The 12,931-nt window shown below is 38.6% G+C and overlaps 1 protein-coding gene across 1 annotated transcript in view; it reads left to right on the top strand.

The window, feature by feature from the left end:
• Positions 1-269: 269 nt before the first annotated feature.
• b4galt5 (UDP-Gal:betaGlcNAc beta 1,4- galactosyltransferase, polypeptide 5) overlaps positions 270-12,931 on the top strand; it is a 33,091-nt gene continuing 20,429 nt past the window's right edge. Inside the window, exon 1 of the mRNA XM_085261112.1 lies at positions 270-1,061. Coding sequence (XP_085117238.1) covers positions 956-1,061 — 106 coding nt within the window. The 5' untranslated portion in view covers positions 270-955. The remainder of the gene's footprint in view (positions 1,062-12,931) is intronic.

Genomic DNA, 12,931 nt, shown 5'->3' with positions numbered 1-12,931 from the left:
GGCATGCGCTGTTTGCGAAGTACCAGATGTGTATTACATAACACTAAGACACCTTCCACCTTGTAGTCAGTCATATAAGATACCTGCGAAGATTGAGCTATCTATAAAAAGAAAAGAAAAATAAATGGTTTGCTCAAATACGTAATAGAGGTCTGTGCTTTAAATGGACAGACTTTAGGGCTTCTAGGTTAAAAATAGTCTTGTATTTACATCCAAACAGTGGTCACAGTATACTCATGGAAGGAGGGAGTGGATATCCAGTATTTACATCCCCTATGATTTTTTTTTAAATCCCAATATTGCTAATAAATTAGCCAACTGTCTAGCTCAAGTAGTGCTGTGAAAAGCTCTTTAACCATTACGCCATAACGGGTGCAACGTCTATCGAAGCGGGCATCTTATTCGAATTTTTTCTCGCCGGTGTTACGTCGGTAAACGTCGGACGCGTACATGTTTGCTAGGCCCGAGCTGAGCTGTTGTGAACGCCCACTTCAGCTACTGCTGCTTTTTTTTTTTTTTTTTTTTTTTGCGGAGGGACAGCTCCATTCATAGGGCTGGGCAGGCGAGGCAAGGCAAAACGCAGGAGCGGCAACACCATCGGCGACTAGTGTGAAACCCAGATGATGGTCTCACACTAAGTGTATCAGGCCAGTTTAAAGCGTGCTGCCGTTATCAGACCTTTCTTCATTGGACCCGCAGCGAACCTAAACCAAAAACAGTAATGGAATTTAAGTGCATTTCCTGAAAATTGGTGGTCCTATACTCGCCCTGCCGCGGAAATAGACGGACTTCCTAGACGCCTGGCTCATCGCTGCCGCAGCCCTACCACTCCACTCGGCTCATTTAACCCACACAGCCACCGGACTACTGGCTCTGGCATCTGGATACATCGAAAAGGATCTGCCATTGTTTTAGAAACGCGAACGTGCCTGTGTGTGCTTCTGTTGCCTGTATAATGCCGACACATTTGCGGTTCCGGAGAAGGTCATTCCTTGGGCTTTTATTCCTTTTTACGCTGTCCACCTCGGCACTGTATTTCATCTACTCCGCCCCCGGAATCGGTAAGTCAAGTCAAATTGATGAATTTATTCCAAAAATTGTAGGTGATGAAGATGTAGTGAGGTTGTTTGTATGGGCTGTTAGGTCATGTGTGACAGCTTGGCTGAGAAAAGACGTTGCCATGCGCCTGTACTCATCTTCCAATCTATGATGATGATGATGGCCATCTGGGTTGCTGGAGCTCAGACTATAATATCCATGTACCTGGACACTATAATAATAGTATTACTGATGAGCGTGTCTATTATATTCATCCCGATGTTAGCAGGCCTAACGGCTATGATTATATTGCTCATCGTATCGTCAGGGACCACAGAAAAAAATGTGATATTTTGGCCCTCATCTCAGATACCCTGATGTCACTGATAGACTTATCAACGCCGAGTCATATTAATTTTACAGTTCTTTCTCTCTTTTTTTGATATACTTTATGAATCTTGGATACATGAGCCTTAATGACATCTGCGGTGTCAACCTGAGCATAGGGATCACTTACAAGCGAGTCATTCCTAGATCATATGCCGCCTGTTAGTCACATGCAATTGTGTAATATCACATGTCCTGAATACCTCCTATAATTAATTCATTAACGTTTCCCATCATCTCCACCCTTCTCTTCTTCTTTTACTCTCTGTGTGCCTTACTGAGTGTGTGTGTGGACATCCCCGTCACCTCAGCATCTGGCACATCCTTATTTTAGGGCCTTGTAGCTTCAGCCGTGGCCCATTCATCCTATCAGCCTGGATAACTAGGCATGCTATTTTGGACTAACACCAGCTACCTAATTTTAGTTAATTCTTTCGCGCTTACCTTGATGTACACTTAATTAAATTTGGACTTTTACCTCCGCTTACAGTAAGTTTCCACTAATTAGCTTTAAGAACATTGACAAACCTTAATATCACCCAATAAAATATGGACCTTGCCAACAATTGTTCCTTTAGCTGGACTGACAGATATGGTAAGAAGCATTTATTGTCACTGTTTACAGGGTGCAATGAAATTGCAGGTGCTCTGACAGTGACATTACAAAACACATGCATGCATCCATCCATACATAGGCTATGCCCAATCATACACACGATCATTTTCAGCCTGTCACAAAACCATATAGCATAAGGGGATAAAAAAAAAAAAAAACAGAAAAGGCAGGCTAAAATACAACGTTTTTTTGTAAATGAGGAGCAAAATCGTGGCTTTGAATATTATTCTATATTTAGACAAGGAGAAGAGGAAAGTAAACAGACATTTTTGAGGAAGTCAAGACTGCAGTTAAAAGTGCTTAAAAGTTAGAAATACTTTGATGCTTGGCTATTTACTGACTGGATGTCCTGTTTGGACTAACTGTGCTGGTAGTTAAAGCCAGGCTCTCTTAAAGCATAGTGAAGTAGTAACTGCTTGGTTTAGTTCTATTCTTAGATGTCACAAATCATCAATCTGAGCCAAAATAAACCAAGAGATTGTTTGTCTGAAGAACAGCTTCTTTCCTTTCTTTTCTCCGTGTTTGAATAAAATCGCAAGACAATTAGTTTTTCTACCCTCCCACCACCACCACCACCACCACAAAGAAGAGGATGGCATAGAATGCAGTGGACTTTTGTCTTTGCTTATTATAAGTTTCCACTAATTAGCTTTAAGAACATTGACAAACCTTAATATCACCCAATAAAATATGGACCTTGCCAACAATTGTTCCTTTAGCTGGATTTTAAAACGCTGACGGATATGATAAGAAGCATTTATTGTCACTGTTTACAGGGTGCAGTGAAATTGACGACATCGATATTAGCCTAATAAAATATGGACTTTGTCTCCAATTTGTTCCTTTAGCTGGATTTTAAAACGCTGACGGATATGATAAGAAGCATTTATTGTCACTGTTTACAGGGTGCAGTGAAATTGACGACATCGATATTAGCCTAATAAAATATGGACTTTGTCTCCAATTTGTTCCACTAATTGGATTTATGGACGGTGAGAGAGATGTCACTGCTCACAGGGTTGCAGCAACATTACAAAACACATTGTTGCGTATGTATGGATACAGTCAAGACAGGATGACATGAGGCGTTTGCATGTTTAATGTGTAAATAAGGAGCAACAGCATGGCTATGCATACATAGATAATTTCCATATGATACAGAATTATTTGGGTTTTTTTCTTCTCGTTTGACTAAAATAGAAAGACAAGCTAAGCTGTAGTGCCTCTTCACCTCACTGTACAATACCTTGTGCAATACTTTTTGTAAATAGTCAATGGTGCAATAGACCTCAATACTTGAAATGTGCAATTCACTTGTATTTTTATATTTATTCCTATTTATTCTATTTATCCCCTTCGTATATTTTATTTATATTTGTCTCTGTATTTATGTGTGTGTGTGTGTGTGTGTGTGTGTGTGTGTATATATATATATATATATATATATATATATATATATATATATATATAATATTCTGTAACTGTAACTTCTGTCGGTGCTGTGCTTTTTGGAAATCGAATTTCCCAGAGGAACCCACCCGAGGGATTAATAAAGTTCTATCTTATCTTATCTTATCTTATCTTATCTTATCTTATCTTAATTCCACTACCAACACTACCGCCAACATTACAACCAGCACAAAAAAAAGATGACATAGAATTCATGTGATCCAACTGTAGCCTTTCTAAAACATCAAAGAAAAAGCTTTTACTTCTTCCTCATCTAAATGGATATTGATCTATTCACGCTTTTTACAAGCTTTGGACAACTTAATCAATAATCAAATCAATTCTCATATGGAGAAAACATTGCTGACAGGAATAGCCTGTGTTGGGTCTGAGTAACAGAGACCAATGATTTCTCTAAATGTGAAAATCCTTCATTTAGTTGACTATTTTCCAGCTCGAGCATTGATGGTGTCTGGTAACTGACAGAGAGCTGCACATGCCTGTATTCATCTTCCTAGGTGTCAGCTATTGTGTGGCTGTAATGGTCACATGGATTAATGGGGTTTGGTTTAGAAGCAGAACAAGAACCAGAAGCGCCAGTCTATTAATTATAGATGGTAACCAGGAAAACAAGGCAGCTTTGCTGCTGTTACTAAAAGCCTCACTTTAGTCTTTTACACTTGGGGAGCCTGGGTGAGCTCTGGCAGCAGACCTTAACTGAAGGTTTGTCGATAGTGCTTAAAAAGGGAGTGGTTTTGTTCTTTATTTTTAATCATATGTTGTGATCTTTTACCTTTTACTCACTGGCAGTGTTATTGATTCAGAGACATACGCAGAAGTTTCACATTCTGTGGTCAGTGATGCATCAGTGAGCTTACACATAAGTATAAATTGAACATCTGAAACAATGACACAATGATACAGTTCGAATGAAGTTTCCCCAACAGAATGCATCATTTTGAATGGCTTTAATCTCTTGGACCTACGTGCCTACCTAAAATAAGTTGATAATAATATGATACAGACAAGTTTGAATGATAAATCAGCAATCAGACATACAAAATGCTGTTACCTGGTGTGTATACTCTGAGTATTAAAAACTGTCGGGTTGACATTTTAATGTTAGTGTTGATCTGATAAACTGTGACCACACTCTCCACATTGTAGTCTGAACTTCCCTTAGCTTTGACCACATTTTAAAGATTTGAACAATGAAAATGCAGTTCTCAGAATGTTTTTCTGTGAGACGGCTGCTACATTCTACACAAATAATCCAAGAAAATACTTAGGAGTACCTTTACTTTTGCAGTTGTTTTCTCCCAGCATGCAATGTGCGTTTAATAAGTTAAACAACAAAATCCTGTACCATTAAGCAACACGTATGACCATCTTTCCACCCCTTGATAAATGTATGAAATACATCATTTTGGGCTGCCACACATTTTAATGTGAACTGAAAAGTAAATCAGAATAGTTCAGAGTATAGAGAGGAAATTTCACAATTAAAAAGGGCAAGAGGGTTAGGAGGGGAAATGGAGAGGGGAGGATGAAAGAGCTGAACTGAGCTCCTTTCCTTCTGCTGGTTTGCACATTGGGGAACCCATCCAGAGCACCTGAACAGGGCTTCCTATGATACTCAGGTGGCTTTAGTGCACCATGCCCCAATTTCACAGCTTACTCTCTCTCTCTCTTTGTGCACTTTGTCCCTCCCTCAGTTTCTCTGTCTGCATGTACTCATATGCACTGATACCACATCCTCTATGTTGTCCCTGACCACGGATGCTGACTGACGCAAACTGGGGATGCAGGGCACAGCTGGGCCCGATAGAAGCAGTTTATTTAATTAAAACATGTGAGGATCCCACTGGAGCGAGCGCTAGGGAAGACACAGCCTCTATTTATAGGTTTGAACACCGACGCGCACACACACCTCCATATCCAGGGAGAGCAAGGAAGACAAGAAACCAGGTGCCTCTCTTTGACACTGGAGACCCTGTTTACCCTTCCATCAATATGGAAAAGTGCAGGCGAAACTCCTTATGTAATGACATGTCCATTTTACCTTGTACCTGATTCAAATCTAGGTGTGCCCTTATGATAGTACACAGCTTGACAGTGTGTGTCATTCATGTTTTTTTTATAATGTAATAATAAGGTATACTTTATTGATCCCCGTAGGGAAATTACTCCTCTGCATTTAACCCATTCATCCAGTGAAGCAGTGGGCAGCCACCAATACAGCGCCCGGGGAGCAGTGTGTAGGGACGGTACCTTGCTCAGGGGTACCTCAGGGTAGCCGTTCAGTGGAGTTGAACCCCCGATCATAGGGCAACCACTCTACCTACTGAGCTATTCCTGCCCCTGCAATTTTTAAATTGACTACTACAAAGCAAACACACACTCAAGCTATGTGGTTACCACACATCCTCTCGGCTGCACAAGAAATATTTGTCTTGCCCTAACTAAGTATTTAGAATTTCTAAGTGTAGACTGTCAAATCTAATTTGAATTTGCTAAAATAATCTATAAAAAATATGTTTTTTTGTTTTCTTTTGTTTTTTGTTGTTTTTTAGCAATATCTGCAGGATTAATCTTTTCTTTCACAGAAACATGCTTCGCAAATCATAAAAGGTTTCTTTTTAAAAACTCGTAGAAACTCATAAAAGAAGTCATGAATTAGGTGTGAATCTTGAATCATATCTTTTGCAATGTAATGACATCAGTCAAGCAATTTCTTATCTTGTGCTAATGAAAACCATAACTTTCATTTGCAAAACACATTTTAGCATATTTGAATTTCAGCATATTGGTAGTTTATGGCTACACATTTAAATTATGTAACATGTGGCGTTTTGTGTGTTTAAAAACGTATATATTTATTGCTATAGAATTATTCCCAGTGAATGTCAGTGGAAATGTAATAAAAAAAAAATCTATTTCTTGTAGCTTATTTTCTTACAATAGATCACCACTTGCAGAATGCATTTGCAGTTGATAATCTAACTTCAATCGCAATGTCATCCTTGATCGCTTTGCAGTAGTACTATAAATGGCCTGCATTTGTATAGCGCTTTTCTAGTCCCTAAGGACCCCAAAGCGCTTTACACTACATTCAGTCATTCACCCATTCACACACACATTCACACACTGGCGACTATAGTATGATAAATAAATGCTGATGGCATTCTCCCCACCCTGTCTCAAGAAATTACTTGCAGAAGGACCACCTTCTGAATTTTTGCTTGGCATTGTGCCCTTTCATCACTTTACGGGCAGAGCCATCAGGGTAGTTCTATGTTGTCATGCTGCTTGCAGTGTGTTTCTGAGAAAGCTGTTTTCCCAGAGCAGTTTCCATTTCCTCTGGCCACGCCCACTATGTGTTGCAAGTGCAAACTTGTATGATTCACTTATATGCATCTATTTGTTTGTGCAGCCACTTATAGCCTGGAAAAGTTTCCAACTTAAGTTTCTACCTTACTTCGGGATCATTTGAATCCTAATTTGAGTAAAAAATTACTTCTGAGGTGGGAAGGTTTACGGGAGGAAGATTCTTATAATGATAAGACAGATAATATTTTTAAATTTGCAGTTTGGAATTTCTAGGGAAACCCACATTAGGTCTGCATAGTACATGTTTGTAACAACAACAACATGTTCAAATGCAGCCCTGTTACTCTAGTCTGAATGGGGTAAATCATTAATTTTGTCAAGGTGCATTACACTTTAGTTCATTATGCTTAATGGATTTGTTAAATCGGTACTTTGACTAAGAACAAACAGGCAATTGATGAGCATTTTAAGTACCACTAGAAGAATTAAAATCCAAATAAGTACTAGTTGTAGTAAAACTGCCTCTGTTAAGTCTTGTATTGTTGGTGTTTATACTCAGAGTTTAAAAGCATGGCTGATGGTAACCACAGAACTAAAAATTGGCTGTACTCCAGTAGAGATCCACTTGTAATAATAACAGTGTCTGTGCACTGCAGTGTTAAGTGAGTGTGTATGTGCGTGTGTATTTAAGTGCAAGTGAGTAGAGTTGTCTGTGGAAAATCCGGCCTGTTGTGTGTCATAATACTTGGAGCCCATTTGTGCTTGATGGGTCGGTTACTTCTGTGCTGATGCTGGTGTCTCAATGTTAATGCCTGTGCTTCTCTGGCACTCTTAAAGCAATTTATCCTGGTCCTAGAGGCCCAATGTAGTACTATTCTTACTCCCTCTAACACCCTCCTGCTACATGAAGTTGCTGGAATTAGCCAGCAACCTCAGGCTAATTTCCAGAAGCTAGAGAGAGCCAGGGTGAAATATTAACTGTGTGCCAAGCTGCCTCAGGTGGGTTTCATTGTGAATAGACAAGCGTGCTGAATAGGGATTAATTATGTAGCTTTAACTTTTGTGACTCTCTTTAGACAGTTGCAAATGGATGTCTCTGATTTAATAGTAAGTAGAAAACTGTATGAAATCTAAACACACACAAAGTTGAATGCCTGAGAGTCCAGACACTAAAATTCCTCTACTTTGGTGTTTGACATTTTCACTGCAGTTGCCATGGTTCCCTCAGGACTTGTTCCCATCCAGGACTGACTAGTTTTTAATGTCACAGGAACCAAAGAGACATGCCATCCTGCTTCCCATGATGGTCTGTATGATGACAAATCCTCATTGATACAGCCATTATAGTAATTTGGGATTTTTGATAGAGACATCTCTTTTGGATTGAGATTGTATAGATAGGACCTCTCAGTAAACTTCAATAGAACTAGTATAAATAAAACAAAGTAACCCTGATGGGTCAGAAGAGCGCTTGCCTCAATATTTCAATAAACACATATAAATTTTGTTTATTTTCATATGTGTAAATGCATGTGCAGAGATAAAGGACATGTGACTTAAAACTCTGCCACTGCAGGAAGCAGTAAACAAGATTAAATTGATTAAACTGTAAGCGCAGTGTATCCTGATACATGTTTATTGTGTGATATTCTTTACATGGCATGTTTGAGTGAAGTTTTCAAAATATAATAAATATAAATATATTGACAATCAGTGTCCAGCCTACTACTGGTCATTCCTGATCTTTCTAATTTCCTTTATCGATAAATACAACTTTTACATACGGGTTGCTGACAGTAGTGTGAAAATACCAGTCATCAGTTCCAGATATGTCACCAGATATTCTACTAAGATATTCATGTACACCTCTCTAGGACTTACAGAGAGTAGGCAAAGTAGAGTAACTAGTGAAGTAGAGTAATGGTTTGGTAGAAATTGATGATTATTAACTGGCACAACCTACCTGAGTATTGTTGTTGTTGTTGTTGTTGTTGCTCTTTTATGAACACAGAGCTAGCATCATCTAATGACTGCTATCAGCACGAGAACAGTTATGTATGCTTAAAACGCATTTTTATTTACTGGCTTTTAATACAGCATGAGAGTTATTTGTTAATTCATATTTGGTGTTTGCTATCAGTACTCTAAGTTAATTTATTAGGTATGTTGTATTCTTGTACAGCACTTTGGTCAACGCTCCTGTTGTAATTAAATGCGCTATAAATAATAATGTACAATGTAATGTAATGTACTCATTTAATTTTAGACAGGTTGCCTAAATGTGAGAATGAGTTCCCTGTGATCAAATAACCAACTGGAAGGGATAGCTCAATAGGTAGAGTGGTGGCCCCGTGACCGGAAGGTCCGGAGTTCGAATCCACTGAATGGCTACCCTGAGGTATCCTTGAGGTAGGTACCGTCCCTACACACTGCTCCCCGGGCGCCCATTTATGCAGAGAGGAATTTTCCCACAGGGATCAATAAAGTATACATTTATTTTATTTGTTTATCACCAGATCTCGATCCAAAAGAGCGTGTTTGGGATGTGGGGGAACAAAAGATTAGTAACTTGAAGGCGCTGCCCACAGATCTGCAACATCTGTGTAGTGCTATCATGTCAATGTGGATCAGAATCTCAGAGGAATGGTTAAAAGCACTTTGATTTTGATAGAGGCCACAAAGAATAAAGGTGAGGGTCTATTTGGTAGTAGTAGAGAGAATCTAATACTGAAGTGAAAAGTGCTGAACAGTTCACTTAATCTCAGCAGTGTTGGTTTAATAAATTATGATAAAGAATCTAAACTCTTAAACTCTGATTTACTCAAATTTAAAATGTCCTTCTCATTTTATTTTATTGGTTTGTTCTTGGTTTTTTTTTACTTGTAGCTTCTTTGAGATACAAGTAGGGCATAGCATGCACAGTCATATGCTCAATCATTTTTCTGTAAAATGACTCCTTAGCTGCCTGGATATTTGATCAACAGATAGCTAGTGGAGGTCAGTGTTGGTATACCACTGCTTACACCTTGATTATAGTCTGTTATGGACACGGACAGCTAGAGACAGTACAGCAGAGTAGTCATTCCTCTTAAACCTTGATTATACTCTGTTGCGGACAGTTGGAGACAGACACAGAAAGTAGTCGTTCCTGATATTCTTCTTTAACGTCTGGGACTGCATCTGGGACACATGCACAGTTGATGTATTGTAATGTAAAATCCCTGGGGTGGAGTTCAAGCATTCTCAAAAAATTAGCAGGCGCATGTCCGTACGGACCTTCGCACTCAGTGTATGATGACGAAGTTTCAGTTGCTCAGACCCTAACGGACTCGCAGAAACAAGAAAGTATAATTAAGGCCTTAGCTGGAGGGCAGTGAGTTATTTTAGAGGCTTACTGAGGGTCTTGTGTTGGGGCACTAATCATTTATGTAACCTAATCATCTGGGGGAGAATCCCAGTCTTTGTTGACCTGGTCTGAGCCTCCCTTTGTTTTTGAGACGGTTACCGTGGTTACTTTTGGTCAAATGTTTGAGGGCAGTCAAACATGCTGGTGAGGCATAATCCAAATGCACACAGTGTGGTGATGAGTGACGCACTGCTGATTCTAGGGGATCATTATTGCAGGGACAGCATTGGTTTTAAACTTTGCTCACAAAAGCCATTTACTGAAAGCAAATATTCGCTGTCTAAGCTTTACATGAAAACATAGTGGAAATTCCAGTTTTGTTTCACGGAGACATTAAACTGTAAAGTTTTGCTCATCTACCATTATTTGCTTTAAGCATATTCCATTTGGACTAGTTTCTATACCTTGACACAAAAATAAAGGTGAGGTAAAAGTAATGATAGAGTCACAGCAAGCTGTCCAGTTCTATCCTTAAAAAGTAGTTCTGCTTCATGCTGTGGGTGCTCTTGGCCACAACAGATTACTGGATTCAGTGGCTGCGTGTAATTATTGGAAAAATCTGCTTACTTTTGCTAAATGAATCACCTGACTGACACATGACACTGACAAATGCTTGTGTCATATAAGTGTACATGAAAATGTCTGCCAGTATGAAGTGAACCAGAACTATATTTATTAAGGGGATTTAACCGTCAAGATTCCAATTCATTCACTTCATGCGCAATCTGAAAATTTATGATAAAATAATGAAATTGTATATTGTCAAAGGACAGCTTCACATCATGTCATACAAAACCACATTTCTGGCCATTACTCAATACCTTAAAGCAGGGACTGAAAAGTAGGCAAAGGTGTAAAGGCAAGGCAAGGCAAGTTTTTTTGTATAGCATAATTCAACAACAAGGTGGTTCAAAGTGCTTTACAGAGACATTAGAAACAAAAACAAATAAAAAGCATGATTTAAAATTATAGCTGCAGTGTTCAGTAATATTGTTTGCTACTTGGATTTTGGAGTGATTTGCATTTTAACAATAAAAAGTTGTAATGATTTTAGAGATAAACCATTTCATCTTTTTCCTGTTCGGGTATCTGTTTATATCAAATAACAGTCCAGTAACAGTATTAAATTATTAAGCTGTTTTCCTCGTTGTGAGATCTTGGAGTCATCTTTCACATGTAAGGCAACACAAGGCTCAGCTTAAACACTGCTTTTCTATCTTTAGAAGATAAACATAATTCATACATAAATATAAATGTAATGAATTGGTATTTCTTGGTTAAATAACCCATTTTATCAAAGGTGATAAAATTCTCTTTTAATTTTTAATATTATTATTATATTTATTATTATTATTATCATTACCGGTATTATTATTAAAATGAAAAAATGCCTCAGCATTAATCATCTGTTTAATCTGCTGTCAGTGCAAAGTGAGTCAGTACAGCTGCACCTGTTTGTCTGTTTATCCAGCACCACTTCCTTCTTCCCCATTCATTTGGCTCAGACACGGGAACAGTAGGGGAAATACAAAAAATTTAGTTTTTTTTTAATCTTTGCAGGGTTCCATCTGAACAATGAAATGTTCTCATGAAGTTAAGTAGAAATGCATGGCTGAGTAAAGAGAATTGTTTTTTTCCATGTGCATCATTTGCATTAAAACAGAAGCACTATTATTCTCATGAAATATTAATTGTATCAAATGCAGCTCCAAAGCCTTAGCAGTTTTTTTAATGTTAGCTAATTAATGCATACATACACATGCATGCAGTATAAAATAGCACATACATTATTTATTCCATATTATTATCTTGGAATATCATCTCATATGTTTTCCAAAATCATTACACAGTTTATGTTGCAGTTAAGCAAATAGAGTTTTTAATTTAGCATTGATGTGATTAACCATAATATCGAAGAGTGTCTCAAATGTGGGCATTGAAACCTCGGTGCTGTGCACAGTTTATGTATTTTGAAGGATTTCAAATGGTAGCTCTAGCGTGCCTTGTAGATAGTTGAATGTGTATATCACGAGGAAAGGTTGCGTTATTCTGCATCTTGTTCCACTATATGTCACTACTACTATTGTGCAGCGTGCAGCATTTGCTTGCCGCTCTGGCCCATTGCTCAGTCAACAGGAGTAACCTCCAGCTGTGAAGAGACTTCAGCTTTGTGGAGGGGGAGATTGGTAGGAAAATATCAAGCAGCAGGAAATGTGCAGTACAGTGTATGTTTGGGGGTTGGGGTCCATGTGTACCTGTCTGTGCATGTCCTTTGTTTGCCCATTATTCAGAGCCACTGCAATAACACAGGAATGCATTGGACAACCGCCAAATATAAAAGCAGGAGGAAAGGGGTGAGATGAAGCTGTGGGTGTACTTGAGGAATGAAGCAATGCCCTGTCTTAGCAACACTGCAACTGTCTTGCATATTGTGACTTGACAAGAGTTGAAGAGCAGTTTTTTCGTCATACAGATCGGAAGGGCAGTTGGTTCTACCTAGGTTAGATGTGCAAAATAAGTAAACTCTACAATTTCAGATTTTGTGAAATGAAGAGGCAAGAAAGGAAGTTGCAGGTCGGGTTAGCTGGTGAAATACAAGAGAAAAACAGAAACATCTGGCAAAAGACCAAAAGCTACGTGAGAAGGACCCAGTCATGTTGAGCTGGTTTAATGATCTGCATAGTTGTATTTGGCAGGAACTGCTT

This window comes from Mchenga conophoros, linkage group LG20, assembly GCF_057382185.1.
Source record: "Mchenga conophoros isolate Kocher_MC1m ecotype Shallow Benthic linkage group LG20, M_conophoros_male_GT1.1, whole genome shotgun sequence".
NCBI classification, from domain to species: Eukaryota; Metazoa; Chordata; class Actinopteri; order Cichliformes; family Cichlidae; genus Mchenga; species Mchenga conophoros.
The sequence above is the reverse complement of the archived record's forward strand: the minus strand, read 5'-3'. Positions and strand labels throughout refer to the sequence as shown.